This window comes from Taudactylus pleione, unplaced genomic scaffold (genome assembly GCF_031769625.1).
Source record: "Taudactylus pleione unplaced genomic scaffold, aTauple2 ptg000073l, whole genome shotgun sequence".
NCBI classification, from domain to species: domain Eukaryota; kingdom Metazoa; phylum Chordata; class Amphibia; order Anura; family Myobatrachidae; genus Taudactylus; species Taudactylus pleione.
The window spans coordinates 367,457-389,658 of NW_028284475.1; the positions used below are offsets into that span (position 1 = coordinate 367,457).

Consider the following 22,202-nt stretch of genomic DNA (forward strand, 5'->3'; position numbering starts at 1 on the left):
CAGCTCACTGACACCTGTACCACTATATACCACTGTATTATACACACACAGGACTATACCATTATACACAGCTCACTGACACCTGTACCACTATATAACACTGTATTATACACACACAGGGCTATACCATTATACACAGCTCACTGACACCTGTACCACTATATATACCACTGTATTATACACACACAGGGCTATACCATTATACACAGCTCACTGACACCTATACCTATATATACCACTGTATTATACACACACAGGGCAATACCATTATACACAGCTCACTGACACCTGTACCACTATATAACACTGTATTATACACACACAGGACTATACCATTATACACATCTCAGTGACACCTGTACCACTATATATACCACTGTATTATACACACACAGGGCTATACCATTATACACAGCTCACTGACACCTATACCTATATATACCACTGTATTATACACACACAGGACTATACCATTATACACATCTCACTGACACCTGTACCACTATATATACCACTGTATTATACACACACAGGGCTATACCATTATACACAGCTCACTGACACCTATACCTATATATACCACTGTATTATACACACACAGGGCTATACCATTATACACATCTCACTGACACCTGTACCACTATATACCACTGTATTATACACACACAGGGCTATACCATTATACACATCTCACTGACACCTGTACCACTATATACCACTGTATTATACACACACAGGGCTATACCATTATACACAGCTCACTGACACCTGTACTACTATATACCACTGTATTATACACACACAGGGCTATACCATTATACACATCTCACTGACACCTGTACCACTATATAACACTGTATTATACACACACAGGGCTATACCATTATACACAGCTCACTGACACCTGTACCACTATATACCACTGTATTATACACACACAGGGCTATACCATTATACACAGCTCACTGACACCTGTACCACTATATACCACTGTATTATACACACACAGGACTATACCATTATACACATCTCACTGACACCTATACCTATATATACCACTGTATTATACACACACAGGGCTATACCATTATACACAGCTCACTGACACCTGTACCACTATATACCACTGTATTATACACACACAGGGCAATACCATTATACACATCTCACTGACACCTGTACCACTATATACCACTGTATTATACACACACAGGGCTATACCATTATACACATCTCACTGACACCTGTACCTATATATACCACTGTATTATACACACACAGGGCTATACCATTATACACATCTCACTGACACCTGTACCACTATATACCACTGTATTATACACACACAGGACTATACCATTATACACAGTTCACTGACACCTATACCTATATATACCACTGTATTATACACACACAGGACTATACCATTATACACAGTTCACTGACACCTATACCTATATATACCACTGTATTATACACACACAGGGCTATACCATTATACACATCTCACTGACACCTGTACCACTATATATACCACTGTATTATACACACACAGGGCTATACCATTATACACATCTCACTGACACCTGTACCACTATAGACCACTGTATTATACACACACAGGACTATACCATTATACACACACAGGGCTATACCATTATACACATCTCACTGACACCTGTACCACTATATACCACTGTATTATACACACACAGGGCTATACCATTATACACAGCTCACTGACACCTGTACCACTATATACCACTGTATTATACACACACAGGACTATACCATTATACACAGCTCACTGACACCTGTACCACTATATACCACTGTATTATACACACACAGGACTATACCATTATACACAGCTCACTGACACCTGTACCACTATATACCACTGTATTATACACACACAGGGCTATACCATTATACACAGCTCACTGACACCTATACCTATATATACCACTGTATTATACACACACAGGACTATACCATTATACACATCTCACTGACACCTGTACCACTATATATACCACTGTATTATACACACACAGGGCTATACCATTATACACAGCTCAATGACACCTATACCTATATATACCACTGTATTATACACACACAGGGCTATACCATTATACACATCTCACTGACACCTGTACCACTATATACCACTGTATTATACACACACAGGGCTATACCATTATACACATCTCACTGACACATGTACCTATATATACCACTGTATTATACACACACAGGGCTATACCATTATACACATCTCACTGACACCTGTACCACTATATACCACTGTATTATACACACACAGGACTATACCATTATACACATCTCACTGACACCTGTACCACTATATACCACTGTATTATACACACACAGGGCTATACCATTATACACATCTCACTGACACCTATACCTATATATACCACTGTATTATACACACACAGGGCTATACCATTATACACATCTCACTGACACCTGTACCACTATATATACCACTATATTATACACACACAGGGCTATACCATTATACACATCTCACTGACACCTGTACCACTATATATACCACTGTATTATACACACACAGGACTATACCATTATACACATCTCACTGACACCTGTACCGCTATATACCACTGTATTATACACACACACACAGGGCTATACCATTATACACATCTCACTGACACCTGTACCACTATATACCACTGTATTATACACACACAGGGCAATACCATTATACACATCTCACTGACACCTGTACCACTATATATACCACTGTATTATACACACACAGGGCTATACCATTATACACATCTCACTGACACCTGTACCTATATATACCACTGTATTATACACACACAGGGCAATACCATTATACACATCTCACTGACACCTGTACCACTATATATACCACTGTATTATACACACACAGGGCTATACCATTATACACAGCTCACTGACACCTGTACCACTATATACCACTGTATTATACACACACAGGGCTATACCATTATACACAGCTCACTGACACCTGTACCACTATATACCACTGTATTATACACACACAGGGCGATACCATTATACACATCTCACTGACACCTGTACCACTATATATACCACTGTATTATACACACACAGGGCTATACCATTATACACATCTCACTGACACCTATACCTATATATACCACTGTATTATACACACACAGGGCTAAACCATTATACACATCTCACTGACACCTGTACCACTATATACCACTATATTATACACACACAGGGCTATACCATTATACACATCTCACTGACACCTGTACCTATATATACCCCTATTTTATACACACAGGGCTATACCATTATACACATCTCACTGACACCTGTAGCTATATATACCACTGTATTATACACACACAGGGCTATAGCATTATACACATCTCACTGACACCTGTACCTATATATACCACTGTATTATACACACACAGGGCTATACCATTATACACATCTCACTGACACCTGTACCTATATATACCACTGTATTATACACACACAGGGCTATACCATTATACACAGCTCACTGACACCTGTACCTATATATACCACTGTATTATACACACACAGGGCTATACCATTATACACATCTCACTGACACCTGTACCACTATATACCACTATATTATACACACACAGGGCTATACCATTATACACAGCTCACTGACACCTGTACCACTATATACCACTGTATTATACACACACAGGACTATACCATTATACACACACAGGACTATACCATTATACACATCTCACTGACACCTGTACCACTATATACCACTGTATTATACACACACAGGGCTATACCATTATACACAGCTCACTGACACCTGTACCACTATATACCACTGTATTATACACACACAGGGCTATACCATTATACACATCTCACTGACACCTGTACCTATATATACCACTGTATTATACACACACAGGGCTATACCATTATACACATCTAACTGACACCTATACCTATATATACCACTGTATTATACACACACAGGGCTATACCATTATACACATCTCACTGACACCTGTACCACTATATACCACTGTATTATACACACACAGGGCTATACCATTATAGACATCTCACTGACACCTATACCACTATATACCACTATATTATACACACACAGGGCTATACCATTGTACACATCTAACTGACACCTATACCTATATATACCACTGTATTATACACACACAGGGCTATACCATTATACACATCTCACTGACACCTGTACCACTATATACCACTGTATTATACACACACAGGGCTATACCATTATACACATCTCACTGACACCTGTACCACTATATACCACTGTATTATACACACACAGGGCAATACCATTATACACATCTCACTGACACCTGTACCACTATATACCACTGTATTATACACACACAGGGCTATACCATTATACACATCTCACTGACACCTATACCTATATATACCACTATATTATACACACACAGGGCTATACCATTATACACATCTCACTGACACCTGTACCACTATATATACCACTGTATTATACACACACAGGGCTATACCATTATACACATCTCACTGACACCTGTACCACTATATATACCACTGTATTATACACACACAGGGCTATACCATTATACACAGCTCACTGACACCTGTACCACTATATACCACTGTATTATACACACACAGGGCTATACCATTATACACATCTCACTGACACCTGTACCACTATATACCACTGTATTATACACACACAGGGCTATACCATTATACACATCTCACTGACACCTATACCTATATATACCACTGTATTATACACACACAGGGCTAAACTATTATACACATCTCACTGACACCTGTACCACTATATACCAGTGTATTATACACACACAGGGCTATACCATTATACACATCTCACTGACACCTGTACCACTATATACCACTGTATTATACACACACAGGGCTATACCATTATACACATCTCACTGACACCTGTACCACTATATACCACTGTATTATACACACACAGGGCTATACCATTATACACATCTCACTGACACCTGTACCAATATAGACCACTGTATTATACACACACAGGGCTATACCATTATACACATCTCACTGACACCTATACCTATATATACCACTGTATTATACACACACAGGACTATACCATTATACACATCTCACTGACACCTGTACCACTATATACCACTGTATTATACACACACAGGGCTATACCATTATACACAGCTCACTGACACCTATATCTATATATACCACTGTATTATACACACACAGGGCTAAACCATTATACACATCTCACTGACACCTGTACCACTATATACCACTGTATTATACACACAATTATACACACACAGGGCTATACCATTATACACATCTCACTGACACCTGTACCACTATATACCACTGTATTATACACACACAGGGCTATACCATTATACATATCTCACTGACACCTGTACCACTATATATACCACTGTATTATACACACACAGGACTATACCATTATACACAGCTCACTGACACCTGTACCACTATATACCACTGTATTATACACACACACACACACACACACACACACACACACACACACACACACACACACACACACACACACACACACACACACACACACACACACACACACACACACAGGGCTATACCATTATACACATCTCACTGACACCTGTACCACTATATACCACTGTATTATACACACACAGGGCTATACCATTATACACACACAGGGCTATACCATTATACACATCTCACTGACACCTGTACCACTATATACCACTGTATTATACACACACAGGGCTATACCATTATACACAGTTCACTGACACCTGTACCACTATATACCACTGTATTATACACACACAGGGCTATACCATTATACACATCTCACTGACACCTGTACCACTATATACCACTGTATTATACACACACAGGACTATACCATTATACACATCTCACCGACACCTGTACCACTATATATACCACTGTATTATACACACACAGGGCTATACCATTATACACATCTCACTGACACCTATACCTATATATACCACTGTATTATACACACACAGGGCTAAACTATTATACACATCTCACTGACACCTGTACCACTATATACCACTGTATTATACACACACAGGGCTATACCATTATACACAGCTCACTGACACATGTACCTATATATACCACTGTATTATACACACACAGGGCTATACCATTATACACATCTCACTGACACCTGTACCACTATATACCACTATATTATACACACACAGGGCTATACCATTATGCACATCTCACTGACACCTGTACCACTATATACCACTGTATTATACACACACAGGGCTAAACCATTATACACAGCTCACTGACACCTGTACCACTATATATACCACTGTATTATACACACACAGGGCTATACCATTATACACATCTCACTGACACCTGTACCACTATATACCACTATATTATACACACACAGGGCTATACCATTATACACATCTCACTGACACCTGTACCACTATATACCACTATATTATACACACACAGGGCTATACCATTATACACATCTCACTGACACCTGTACCACTATATACCACTACATTATACACACACAGGGCAATACCATTATACACATCTCACTGACACCTGTACCACTATATACCACTGTATTATACACACACAGGGCTATACCATTATACACAGTTCACTGACACCTATACCTATATATACCACTGTATTATACACACACAGGGCTATACCATTATACACAGCTCACTGACACCTATACCTATATATACCACTGTATTATACACACACAGGACTATACCATTATACACATCTCACTGACACCTGTACCACTATATACCACTGTATTATACACACACAGGGCTATACCATTATACACAGCTCACTGACACCTATACCTATATATACCACTGTATTATACACACACAGGACTATACCATTATACACATCTCACTGACACCTGTACCACTATATACCACTGTATTATACACACACAGGGCTATACCATTATACACATCTCACTGACACCTGTACCACTATATATACCACTGTATTATACACACACAGGGCTATACCATTATACACAGCTCACTGACACCTGTACCACTATATACCACTGTATTATACACACACAGGGCTATACCATTATACACATCTCACTGACACCTGTACCACTATATACCACTGTATTATACACACACAGGGCTATACCATTATACACATCTCACTGACACCTGTACCACTATATACCACTGTATTATACACACACAGGACTATACCATTATACACATCTCACTGACACCTGTACCACTATATACCACTGTATTATACACACACAGGGCTATACCATTATACACATCTCACTGACACCTGTACCACTATATACCACTGTATTATACACACACAGGGCTATACCATTATACACATCTCACTGACACCTATACCTATATATACCACTGTATTATACACACACAGGGCTATACCATTATACACATCTCACTGACACCTGTACCACTATATATACCACTGTATTATACACACACAGGGCTATACCATTATACACAGCTCACTGACACCTGTACCACTATATACCACTGTATTATACACACACAGGGCTATACCATTATACACATCTCACTGACACCTGTACCACTATATACCACTGTATTATACACACACAGGACTATACCATTATACACAGTTCACTGACACCTGTACCACTATATACCACTGTATTATACACACACAGGGCTAAACTATTATACACATCTCACTGACACCTATACCACTATATATACCACTGTATTATACACACACAGGGCTATACCATTATACACAGCTCACTGACACCTGTACCACTATATATACCACTGTATTATACACACACAGGGCTATACCATTATACACATCTCACTGACACCTGTACCACTATATACCACTGTATTATACACACACAGGGCAATACCATTATACACATCTCACTGACACCTGTACCACTATATACCACTGTATTATACACACACAGGGCTATACACAGCTTTGAGAAGCCTCTGACCGCACTAGATGAGAAGATCTGAGATTCTTTACGAGACAGAGAAAGAGGATTTGAAAATCATTTATTACACCAGTAATTGCAGGAAAAGTTCCAGAATTAACTAAATCAGTGGTTCTCAAATTTGGCCCGTAAGGTCCCTTACTAGCCCAGGGTTTAAAGATGTCCATCCTTAAAGCACAGGTGACTTAATTAGTACCTCAGTCAGTGTGAGTATACCATCTATACACACGCATGGATATATATAAAATCTGGACTGTTAGGGTAGGTTGATGAGAACCACTGAATTAAAATAAGTGGAATAACAAGAGTATCCAATGTACACACAAAACTGGTAAATTTACAAACATTTATTAACTAGTATACATTTATAATACAAGCACATATATTCTCTAAAGAGCTTTGCATGGCGAGCGGAGGTCCTTCGCCACCTGCTGTTGACTGGAATGAACTGCAGCCTTCTGTCACTGTGGGTAAATTCAATTCACAAGATGTGCATCCAGCACGTTATCCATTAACATTAGGAAGCCCAGCATGGTAGTTAATGTCACGCAGACATGTCTTTAATACTTTACGAGGCACATTCCCAGCCCATCACCTGCAGATGCCTTATAAATCTGCTCACACAATACATCTCCATCCTCTGTAACTTTCATTTATCTGTTTTCAGGTCAAGTCTCTTTTACATAAATTTTTTTATAGAGAGGGGCGGCATTGTGCCCTAATATTCTAGTGGCGCCATAGATTCTCCGGCGATGTTGTCTTTATTTTGGACGGGTCAGTCATTAGTACAAAGATCCAGAAGTAGCCGTTAGCCAGCCGATTATTCCAGGTACAGGGAGAAGCTGTAAGAGTTCGGTCAGGAGAACAGTCGCCACAGCTGCGTAGATGCAGGGGTGCTGAGAACGACAGGGTCGGGAGTCCTCAGTGGATCCGGGCCACGGGGTATAATAAGCTCATGTGCTCTGCCCCCTTGAAGGGCAGCTTTTGGCTGGAGTAATAATGGACCACCGCCGGGATGCTGCAGAAGACGCCACCCGTCTGATTCAATGTGAACTTGTTGTCTTTAGTTTGGGCCACGATAATATGGACGCAGCCCTGGCTGGTCCTAGAGGGAGGCAGAAGAAGGTTTAACGGTGGGTCATCCAAGAGCAGGTTAGTAGTGACCGGTAAAGTGGGTCAACATTAATCAAAAGTAACTCTACACAAATCAGCCCTCCCCATGTCTTAAAGATCTTGTATATCCCACAGAACAGCCTTCAACAAAATTCTGCCTATGGAGCAGCAGGAAGGAGATATAACAGATAGAGTGTTACCCCACCCAAACAAAGGGTCTGTTCCTCATCTTACTCACTTTAGGGCAATGGAGTATTTGCTGTTCCCAGATTCACTGTTCCGGAGGAGGTAGCTGGCCTCCCGACAGGACAGCAGCCTGCTCTCTGCCTCAGCGCGGGTCACGGCTCCGTGGTACCAACTGTGGCCAGAAGAGGGGAGCAAGAGGGACACAATGAACTGCAAAACTAGAGGAAGTTAGACAACACGCCCCAGACTGCACGGAACTGATCATTGGCAGCAAAGTGATCAATACAAACAGAGGTACTGATTCAGATTCACAGGTCACAATCACGAAAATAAGCTAATAACTCACCCACCGCCAAGTGCTAAGAGACGCCCACTGACAGCACCTCACATCCGCCGCTCACACACAAAACCGAAGACATGGAATGCTTATCAGGCGGCCATCAGCCTTCTGAGTAAGTCTAAGCTGCCGCAGACACATCAGGTCTCCAGATACACAGAGGGCTCTCCTGCTGCCACACACACAGCCGGTCACCAGACACACAGAGGGCTCTCCTGCTGCCACACACACAGCCGGTCACCAGACACACAGAGGGCTCTCCTGCTGCCACAGACACAGCGGTCACCAGACACACAGAGGGCTCTCCTGCTGCCACACACACAGCGGTCACCAGACACACAGAGGGCTCTCCTGCTGCCACATACACAGCGGTCACCAGACACACAGGGAGCTCTCCTGCTGCCACACACACAGCGGTCACCAGACACACAGAGGGCTCTCCTGCTGCCACACACACAGCCGGTCACCAGACACACAGAGGGCTCTCCTGCTGCCACAGACACAGCGGTCACCAGACACACAGAGGGCTCTCCTGCTGCCACAGACACAGCGGTCACCAGACACACAGAGGCCTCTCCTGCTGCCACACACACAGCCGGTCACCAGACACACAGAGGCTCTCCTGTTGCCGCACACACAGCGGTCACCAGACACACAGAGGGCTCTCCTGCTGCCACACACACAGCCGGTCACCAGATACACAGAGGGCTCTCCTGCTGCCACATACACAGCAGTCTCCAGACACACAGAGGGCTCTCCTGCTGCCACAGACACAGCGGTCACCAGACACCCAGAGGGCTCTCCTGCTGCCGCACACACAGCGGTCACCAAACACACAGACATAGAGGGCTCTCCTGCTGCCACACACACAGCACACACAGGGCTCTCCTGCTGCCACAAACACAGCGGTCTCCAGACACACAGAGGGCTCTCCTGCTGCCACAGACACAGCGGTCACCAAACACACAGACACAGAGGGCTCTCCTGCTGCCACACACACAGCGGTCACCAGACACACAGAGGGCTCTCCTGCTGCCACACACACAGCGGTCACCAGACACACAGAGGACTCTCCTGCTGCCACACACACAGCGGTCACCAGACACACAGAGGGCTCTCCTGCTGCCACACACACAGCCGGTCACCAGACACACAGAGGCTCTCCTGCTGCCACACACACAGCAGTCTCCAGACACACAGAGGGCTCTCCTGCTGCCACACACACAGCCGGTCACCAGACACACAGAGGCCTCTCCTGCTGCCACACACACAGCAGTCTCCAGACACACAGAGGGCTCTCCTGCTGCCACACACACAGCCGGTCACCAGACACACAGAGGGCTCTCCTGCTGCCACACACACAGCGGTCACCAGACACACAGAGGGCTCTCCTGCTGTCATACACACAGCGGTCACCAGACACACAGAGGCTCTCCTGCTGCCACACACACAGCCGGTCACCAGACACACAGAGGGCTCTCCTGCTGCCGCACACACAGCCAGTCACCAGACACACAGAGGGCTCTCCTGCTGCCGCACACACAGCCGGTCACCAGACACACAGAGGGCTCTCCTGCTGCCACACACACAGCCGGTCACCAGACACACAGAGGGCTCTCCTGCTGCCGCACACACAGCCGGTCACTAGACACACAGAGGGCTCTCCTGCTGCCACACACACAGCGGTCACCAGACACACAGAGGCTCTCCTGTTGCCGCACACACAGCAGTCACCAGACACCCAGAGGGCTCTCCTGCTGCCACACACACAGCGGTCACCAGACACCCAGAGGGCTCTCCTGCTGCCGCACACACAGCGGTCACCAAACACACAGAGGGCTCTCCTGCTGCCACACACACAGCCGGTCACCAGACACACAGAGGGCTCTCCTGCTGCCACACACACAGCCGGTCACCAGACACACAGAGGGCTCTCCTGCTGTCACACACACAGCGGTCACCAGACACACAGAGGCTCTCCTGCTGCCACACACACAGCCGGTCACCAGACACACAGAGGGCTCTCCTGCTGCCGCACACACAGCCGGTCACCAGACACACAGAGGGCTCTCCTGCTGCCACACACACAGCGGTCACCAGACACACAGAGGCTCTCCTGTTGCCGCACACACAGCAGTCACCAAACACACAGAGGGCTCTCCTGCTGCCACACACAGCGGTCACCAGACACACAGAGGGCTCTCCTGCTGCCACAGACACAGCGGTCACCAGACACACAGAGGGCTCTCCTGCTGCCACAGACACAGCGGTCACCAGACACACAGAGGGCTCTCCTGCTGCCGCATACACAGCAGTCACCAGACACACAGAGGACTCTCCTGCTACTACACACACAGCAGTCACCAGACACACAGAGGACTCTCCTGCTGCTACACACACAGCAGTCACCAGACACACAGAGGGCTCTCCTGCTGCCACACACACAGCGGTCACCAGACACACAGTGGGCTCTCCCGCTGCCACACACACAGTGGTCACCAGACACACAGAGGGCTCTCCTGCTGCCACAGACACAGCGGTCACCAGACACACAGAGGGCTCTCCTGCTGCCACACACACAGCGGTCACCAGACACACAGAGGGCTCTCCTGCTGCCACACACACAGCGGTCACCAGACACACAGAGGGCTCTCCTGCTGCCGCTCACACAGCGGTCACCAGACACACAGAGGGCTCTCCTGCTGCTACACACACAGCAGTCACCAGACACACAGAGGGCTCTCCTGCTGCCACAGACACAGCGGTCACCAGACACACAGAGGGCTCTCCTGCTGCCACACACAGCGGTCACCAGACACACAGAGGGCTCTCCTGCTACCACAGACACAGCGGTCTCCAGACACACAGAGGGCTCTCCTGCTGCCACACACACAGCCGGTGACCAGACACACAGAGGGCTCTCCTGCTGCCACATACACAGCGGTCTCCAGACACACAGAGGGATCTCCTGCTGCCACAGACACAGCGGTCACCAGACACACAGAGGGCTCTCCTGCTGCCACATACACAGCGGTCACCAGACACACAGAGGGCTCTCCTGCTGCCACACACACAGCGGTCACCAGACACACAGAGGGCTCTCCTGCTGCCACACACACAGCGGTCACCAGACAGACAGAGGGCTCTCCTGCTGCCGCATACACAGCAGTCACCAGACACACAGAGAGCTCTCCTGCTGCCACATACACAGCGGTCTCCTGACACACAGAGGGCTCTCCTGCTGCCACAGACACAGCGGTCACCAGACACACAGAGGGCTCTCCTGCTGCCGTATACACAGCAGTCACCAGACACACAGAGGGCTCTCCTGCTGCCGCATACACAGCAGTCACCAGACACACAGAGGACTCTCCTGCTGCCACAGACACACACACACACACACACACACACAGCGGTCTTCAGACACACAGAGGACTCTCCTGCTGCCACACACACACACACACACACACACACACACACACACACACACACACACACACACACACAGCGGTCTTCAGACACACAGAGGACTCTCCTGCTGCCAGCAAGGACGCGGTGACTAATTTATGCACGCCCTGACTGTTTAAACAGTCTGACACCCCTGCGTTTCTCTAACTGCCCATTACCTCCTCCGCATGCTGTCTACAATGTCACTCACTTTGCAAATGAATCCTGCGTGAGCGTAGTCTCAAATCAATTGCTGTGCGAGCGCAGTACATCTTACACGCATGCTCAGTGTACAAGTTTAGAGATACAACCGCACCAGTTTAATTTTAATGTAGGATATACCGTCCAATATTAATTCACATATATATCATCCTTATGGTAGAGGTGCTACCCACTATAAACAAACATCCAAAAATGAGCAAAAAGTATGGTGCACAAATCATATAAGTGTATATAATTAAAATATAACTTTTATTAATTAGATGTAATATGAATTTATTCAAAAAGAATAGTGAAATATTTATTTATATTTTTTAATAAAACCTGTGTTGAAGATAGTGTGTTCTTTAAATAAGGGATTTAGCGGTTTAGTGTGCCAATATACATATAGATTCACAATTTTCCAATTTAATTCTGTCTGAATGTTTCATATTATATTTGGTAACTATTTCAGACCACTGTTCAACAATTAAACAATGTTGCAATATTCTGTGCTAACATTGTATTTTATTTTGTTGAACTATCCAACCTCTTAACCTGCTGTCTCCTGACTAAGATACAATAATATGATAATTAGACACAAATAAGATATATTTTGAAGTATATTTGTTCTTTTAGTATAGGAAATAAAGTGCATATAATTTCAGCAGGTTAAGAGGTTGGATAGTTCAACAAAATAAAATACAATGTTAGCACAGAATATTGCAACATTGTTTAATTGTTGAACAGTGGTCTGAAATAGTTACCAAATATAATATGATAGATTCAGACAGAATTAAATAGGAAAATTGTGAATCTACATATATATTGGCACACTAAACCACTAAGGAGCTCATTCAGACTCGCTCGCTGGGAAAAAGTGGCCGGATAGTTAAATGAAGCGCTCGCTCTGCGTCGCATAATGACGCCCACTATGTTTTAGCAAGCTACAGCAAAGTGCGCTCGCAAATGTATGAAGACGCCCCCTTGCTACTCGCAACCAACGTCATCTCCGGGAAATAAAGGATTAATCGAGACCATCATTAGCCATCGGGCTGCTCGCAGCCCTTGGGGTAGCCTTAGCCTTCCGCAACCACAGCGATCAGCGCTGGCTTAAATACATGACGTGAACAAAGACGCTACTTTGCTAATTATGCACGCCCTTTAAATGCCGTTTTGGCAGCCAGACATGCCTGCCTTCGCACATCCACTCCCCCGTATACAAGCACCTTCCCCTGTTACCACCCACAAACGGAGCTATCACTCAGAGCAGCGACCTGATAATGGCTTATGAGCTACCAAAATCAGATAGCAACGAATGGCTTGCGCACTGCGAATTATGCGCATGCACGGATGGGAGAAAATCGCTCAGAGCGAGCGGGTCTGAATCAGGTCCTAAATCCCTTATTTAAAGAACACACAATCTTCGACACAGGTTTTATAAAAAAATTAAGATTCCACCATTCTTTTTGAAGAAATTCCTTTTATATGTAATTAAAATTATATTTTAATTATATACATTTATATGATTTGTGCACCTTTACATTATACTGTTTTGCTCATGTCCGCATGCTCAATAGTAAACAATCGCTCAATCTGCGTAAATATCGTCATTGCATCCACAGCTGAATCAGGCCCAGAATATGGAAATAAGGAAATAAATGAGAATACACTGAAGTCACACCCCAGAGCTTGCAATCATAACCGTCAATGTAATCGCACCTCTGCTTCTCCAGGGGGACGGCTGGGTCCACTCTGTCACTGTGCTCGGGCTGCGGCTGCTTCAAAACCTTCGCCGTCCAACTTTTCTGTCGCTGGTGCAGTCGGACGACTTCATCTTTCACCGGGGAACGTTCGCTGCTTTCAAACTGGACTGTGGCACCGAAGGGGGCAATTGGAGAAGGGGTGTGAGAGACAGACTGAGATACAGAGCACTACCCTGCTTATACATGTCTCCAGGTATTATACATAGACTCAGATACAGAGCACTGTCCTGCTTATACATGTCTCCAGGTATTATACATAGACTCAGATACAGAGCACTACCCTGCTTATACATGTCTCCAGATATTATACATAGACTCAGATACAGAGCACTGTCCTGCTTATACATGTCTCCAGGTATTATACATAGACACAGACTCAGATACAGAACACTGTCCTGCTTATACATGTCTCCAGGTATTATACATAGACACAGACTGAGATACAGAACACTGCCCTGCTTATACATGTCTCCAGGTATTATACATAGACTCAGATACAGAGCACTACCCTGCTTATACATGTCTCCAGGTATTATACATAGACTCAGATACAGAGCACTGTCCTGCTTATACATGTCTCCAGGTATTATACATAGACACAGACTCAGATACAGAGCACTGCCCTGCTTATACATGTCTCCAGGTATTAAACATAGACTCAGATACAGAGCACTACCCTGCCTATACATGTCTCCAGGTATTATACATAGACTCAGATACAGAGCACTGTCCTGCTTATACATGTCTCCAGGTATTATACATAGACACAGACTCAGATACAGAGCACTGCCCTGCTTATACATGTCTCCAGATATTATACATAGACACAGACTCAGATACAGAGCACTGTCCTGCTTATACATGTCTCCAGGTATTATACATAGACACAGACTCAGATACAGAGCACTACCCTGCTTATACATGTCTCCAGGTATTATACATAGACACAGATACAGAGCACTGCCCTGCTTATACATGTCTCCAGGTATTATACATAGACACAGACTCAGATACAGAGCACTACCCTGCTTATACATGTCTCCAGGTATTATACATAGACTCAGATACAGAGCACTACCCTGCTTATACATGTCCCCAGGTATTATACATAGACACAGACTCAGATACAGAGCACTACCCTGCTTATACATGTCTCCAGGTATTATACATAGACACAGACTCAGATACAGAGCACTGCCCTGCTTATACATGTCTCCAGATATTATACATAGACACAGACTCAGATACAGAGCACTACCCTGCTTATATATGTCTCCAGGTATTATACATAGACTCAGATACAGAGCACTACCCTGCTTATACATGTCCCCAGGTATTATACATAGACACAGACTCAGATACAGAGCACTACCCTGCTTATACATGTCTCCAGGTATTATACATAGACACAGACTCAGATACAGAGCACTGCCCTGCTTATACATGTCTCCAGATATTATACATAGACACAGACTCAGATACAGAGCACTACCCTGCTTATATATGTCTCCAGGTATTATACATAGACACAGACTCAGATACAGAGCACTGCCCTGCTTATACATGTCTCCAGGTATTATACATAGACACAGATACAGAGCACTGCCCTGCTTATACATGTCTCCAGGTATTATACATAGACACAGACTCAGATACAGAGCACTACCCTGCTTATACATGTCTCCAGGTATTATACATAGACTCAGATACAGAGCACTACCCTGCTTATACATGTCCCCAGGTATTATACATAGACACAGACTCAGATACAGAGCACTACCCTGCTTATACATGTCTCCAGGTATTATACATAGACTCAGATACAGAGCACTACCCTGCTTATACATGTCTCCAGGTATTATACATAGACTCAGATACAGAGCACTGTCCTGCTTATACATGTCTCCAGGTATTATACATAGACACAGACTCAGATACAGAGCACTGCCCTGCTTATACATGTCTCCAGGTATTCTACATAGACTCAGATACAGAGCACTACCCTGCTTATACATGTCTCCAGGTATTATACATAGACTCAGATACAGAGCACTGTCCTGCTTATACATGTCTCCAGGTATTATACATAGACACAGACTCAGATACAGAGCACTGCCCTGCTTATACATGTCTCCAGGTATTATACATAGACACAGACTCAGATACAGAGCACTGTCCTGCTTATACATGTCTCCAGGTATTATACATAGACACAGACTCAGATACAGAGCACTACCCTGCTTATATATGTCTCAAGGTATTATACATAGACACAGACTCAGATACAGAGCACTGCCCTGCTTATACATGTCTCCAGGTATTATACATATACACAGATACAGAGCACTGCCCTGCTTATACATGTCTCCAGGTATTATACATAGACACAGACTCAGATACAGAGCACTACCCTGCTTATACATGTCTCCAGGTATTATACATAGACTCAGATACAGAGCACTACCCTGCTTATACATGTCCCCAGGTATTATACATAGATACAGACTCAGATACAGAGCACTACCCTGCTTATACATGTCTCCAGGTATTATACATAGACTCAGATACAGAGCACTGTCCTGCTTATACATGTCTCCAGGTATTATACATAGACACAGACTCAGATACAGAGCACTGCCCTGCTTATACATGTCTCCAGGTATTCTACATAGACTCAGATACAGAGCACTACCCTGCTTATACATGTCTCCAGGTATTATACATAGACTCAGATACAGAGCACTGTCCTGCTTATACATGTCTCCAGGTATTATACATAGACACAGACTCAGATACAGAGCACTGCCCTGCTTATACATGTCTCCAGGTATTATACATAGACACAGACTCAGATACAGAGCACTGTCCTGCTTATACATGTCTCCAGGTATTATACATAGACACAGACTCAGATACAGAGCACTACCCTGCTTATATATGTCTCAAGGTATTATACATAGACACAGACTCAGATACAGAGCACTGCCCTGCTTATACATGTCTCCAGGTATTATACATAGACACAGACTCAGATACAGAGCACTACCCTGCTTATACATGTCTCCAGGTATTATACATAGACACAGACTCAGATACAGGGCACTGTCCTGCTTATACATGTCCCCAGGTATTATACATAGACACAGACTCAGATACAGGGCACTGTCCTGCTTATACATGTCCCCAGGTATTATACATAGACACAGACTCAGATACAGGGCACTGTCCTGTTTATACATGTCCCCAGGTATTATACATAGACACGTCAGTATAGGACATTCCAGCTGTCCAATCACTTTTCACATCTTAATATAGGAAGGGTGGGGCTTCTCTATCTAGGATAATTTTTGGACAGCACACACCTTAGGGCAGGGCTTGACAAATTTTAAAATCCAGGTTGAAAGTGTAGGAGCCAGACCACCATCCCCCCAAAAAAATTACAGGAGTGAGTGAGGAGCATAGCTCTGTGTGTTATACACACTATACTAGTCCACAAAATGGTCACAGTTGAATTGATACAGTAACATGGAGGCCCCCTCACTGCTCTGCACAGCTCCCCTGCTCCACCCCCCACCCTCCAGTAATAACGGACCACATTTCATATAAAATAATGGTGCCAGAAAGTACAACAAAACCTCTCTCATGGTCACACCACTATCCCTCTGAAGCCGCTCTGCAATCCCTGGCCACAGACAGACCCTACTACCGGAGAGCTCTATGCAGCCGGAGATAGGAGACAGTAGACAGCCGTGGACGTACAGGAGGATCAGCGTAGACTGAGACAGACAGCATGGGTCAGAGCAGGCCAGGATGGAGAGGAGTCATCAGTGCAGGCCGGGACGGACACAGGCACAGCAGGCGACACTCAGCACATGCACTTCTGTGCATGATATGAACACCGCAATACTATAGGCACAAACCTCCGCCAGAGCTGAGGATCTGCTTCCTCCCTCACTGCAAAATCTGGTAGCCATGGCGACCTGGCCCCAGGATTTGTCAAGCCCTGCCTTAGGGCACGGATTTCCAAACTGTGCACTAAGGCACTGCAGGTGGCCAAGTCCAAAGTCAAGTTCCTTGGTTGGGTTGCGCGTTACCTGTTGGGCAGTGCGCAGCCATTTATTAAGGCTTTTGTACCAATCTCCCCACCCCACTCCCTACTCCACTTTCCATTCCCATCCATTCTTCTCTATGCGGTTAATGAGCAACACCACTGATGACTAATTGCCTAGAGTCTAGATATCCTCTCCAGTGTCCATTCATCACTGCTGAACCCATTCATTGTAAGTAGTGACTCCTCTGCCCCCTGCCCATCCAGGACTTCAGTTGCTCTCCCCCCAGTCACGCTCCATCATACTGACAGCGATGCCCTACTGCGGGAAAGTGTACCATCTTCTACAACAGCATGTAATATATACATGGGTATGACAAGCAGTTGAAACAATATGAGAGATGCACCTCGGAGCTAGAAGGGGGCAAGATAATTTTTAATGTGTGTTAGGGATTAAATACGAGTGGGTATTAGCCATAGTCTAGCCCTAGGCCATAATGGTGATCTTTTTGGAGCCAGTAAGCTCAGGAGGTACCAGGAAAAAATAATTGTTTTAAAGGTCCATGAAGGAGCCCACCACCGCGGTCCTTATATCAGGATGAGTGGCATCACCGGTCGGCACCAGATAAAGAGCATGGCAGCTCCTGCTCCCGCTCGCTGTGTCTGTCCCTGTTACTCCTTTGTGTTAGTCGTTCTGTCTCCAATTTTCTATGTCTACCTGTTTCTTTCTGGGTGTACGCCTGTGTGTCTCCCATTGCCTACCCATCCCATCTCTTCCCCCTTCATTTTTCTCCCATGTGTTCCCGCCGTGTGCTTGCACTTTTTCCCCTCGTGATAGGCCACACCACTGCTGTGAGCTGCCAATTGGATGTGATGTGGACAAAGAGAAGCGTAATAGTGTCCCCCCGGCAAATAACTAAGCTTAAAGACGGTAGGTAAGCACTAAGTCTAATAGTAATCATTTGTTCAGAGTATTTCATTAGGAAACGTTTGTGGGGAGTCAGCTGAGTGCAAAGTTCAGTTTGCGCACTGAGCAGGTAATTAGGGTAGGAAAATCATGGTGCGCGGACAAGAACGAGCAAGGTCTTCCTGCTATGGAACTGTCCTTGGGCTAGTGTGAAAAATCTGCCTAAGGGCACCATGAACCAGCAAAGTATAGGAGCCAGACCGTTAGGGACAGGTATGACATCACTGAAGCAACATATGCTCTGTACAGAGCACTGTCCTGCTTATACATGTCTCCAGGTATTATACATAGACACAGACTCAGATACAGAGCACTACCCTGCTTATATATGTCTCAAGGTATTATACATAGACACAGACTCAGATACAGAGCACTGCCCTGCTTATACATGTCTCCAGGTATTATACATAAACACAGATACAGAGCACTGCCCTGCTTATACATGTCTCCAGGTATTATACATAGACACAGACTCAGATACAGAGCACTACCCTGCTTATATATGTCTCAAGGTATTATACATAGACACAGACTCAGATACAGAGCACTGCCCTGCTTATACATGTCTCCAGGTATTATACATAGACACAGACTCAGATACAGAGCACTACCCTGCTTATACATGTCTCCAGGTATTATACATAGACACAGACTCAGATACAGGGCACTGTCCTGCTTATACATGTCCCCAGGTATTATACATAGACACAGACTCAGATACAGGGCACTGTCCTGTTTATACATGTCCCCAGGTATTATACATAGACACGTCAGTATAGGACATTCCAGCTGTCCAATCACTTTTCACATCTTAATATAGGAAGGGTGGGGCTTCTCTATCTAGGATAATTTTTGGACAGCACACACCTTAGGGCAGGGCTTGACAAATTTTAAAATCCAGGTTGAAAGTGTAGGAGCCAGACCACCATCCCCCCAAAAAAATTACAGGAGTGAGTGAGGAGCACAGCTCTGTGTGTTATACACACTATACTAGTCCACAAAATGGTCACAGTTGAATTGATACAGTAACATGGAGGCCCCCTCACTGCTCTGCACAGCTCCCCTGCTCCACCCCCCACCCTCCAGTAATAACGGACCACATTTCATATAAAATAATGGTGCCAGAAAGTACAACAAAACCTCTCTCATGGTCACACCACTATCCCTCTGAAGCCGCTCTGCAATCCCTGGCCACAGACAGACCCTACTACCGGAGAGCTCTATGCAGCCGGAGATAGGAGACAGTAGACAGCCGTGGACGTACAGGAGGATCAGCGTAGACTGAGACAGACAGCATGGGTCAGAGCAGGCCAGGATGGAGAGGAGTCATCAGTGCAGGCCGGGACGGACACAGGCACAGCAGGCGACACTCAGCACATGCACTTCTGTGCATGATATGAACACCGCAATACTATAGGCACAAACCTCCGCCAGAGCTGAGGATCTGCTTCCTCCCTCACTGCAAAATCTGGTAGCCATGGCGACCTGGCCCCAGGATTTGTCAAGCCCTGCCTTAGGGCACGGATTTCCAAACTGTGCACTAAGGCACTGCAGGTGGCCAAGTCCAAAGTCAAGTTCCTTGGTTGGGTTGCGCGTTACCTGTTGGGCAGTGCGCAGCCATTTATTAAGGCTTTTGTACCAATCTCCCCACCCCACTCCCTACTCCACTTTCCATTCCCATCCATTCTTCTCTATGCGGTTAATGAGCAACACCACTGATGACTAATTGCCTAGAGTCTAGATATCCTCTCCAGTGTCCATTCATCACTGCTGAACCCATTCATTGTAAGTAGTGACTCCTCTGCCCCCTGCCCATCCAGGACTTCAGTTGCTCTCCCCCCAGTCACGCTCCATCATACTGACAGCGATGCCCTACTGCGGGAAAGTGTACCATCTTCTACAACAGCATGTAATATATACATGGGTATGACAAGCAGTTGAAACAATATGAGAGA

At 45.0% G+C, this 22,202-nt stretch overlaps 1 protein-coding gene across 1 annotated transcript in view; it reads right to left on the reverse strand.

The window, feature by feature from the left end:
* Positions 1-8,274: 8,274 nt before the first annotated feature.
* Positions 8,275-22,202, reverse strand: part of SHE (Src homology 2 domain containing E) — a 54,948-nt gene continuing 41,020 nt past the window's right edge. The window contains exons 4-6 of the mRNA XM_088467685.1: positions 15,189-15,339; positions 9,537-9,656; positions 8,275-9,290 (exon numbers count right to left, since the gene is read on the reverse strand). Of these exons, the coding sequence (XP_088323811.1) occupies positions 9,107-9,290; positions 9,537-9,656; positions 15,189-15,339 (455 nt within the window). The 3' untranslated portion in view covers positions 8,275-9,106. The remainder of the gene's footprint in view (positions 9,291-9,536; positions 9,657-15,188; positions 15,340-22,202) is intronic.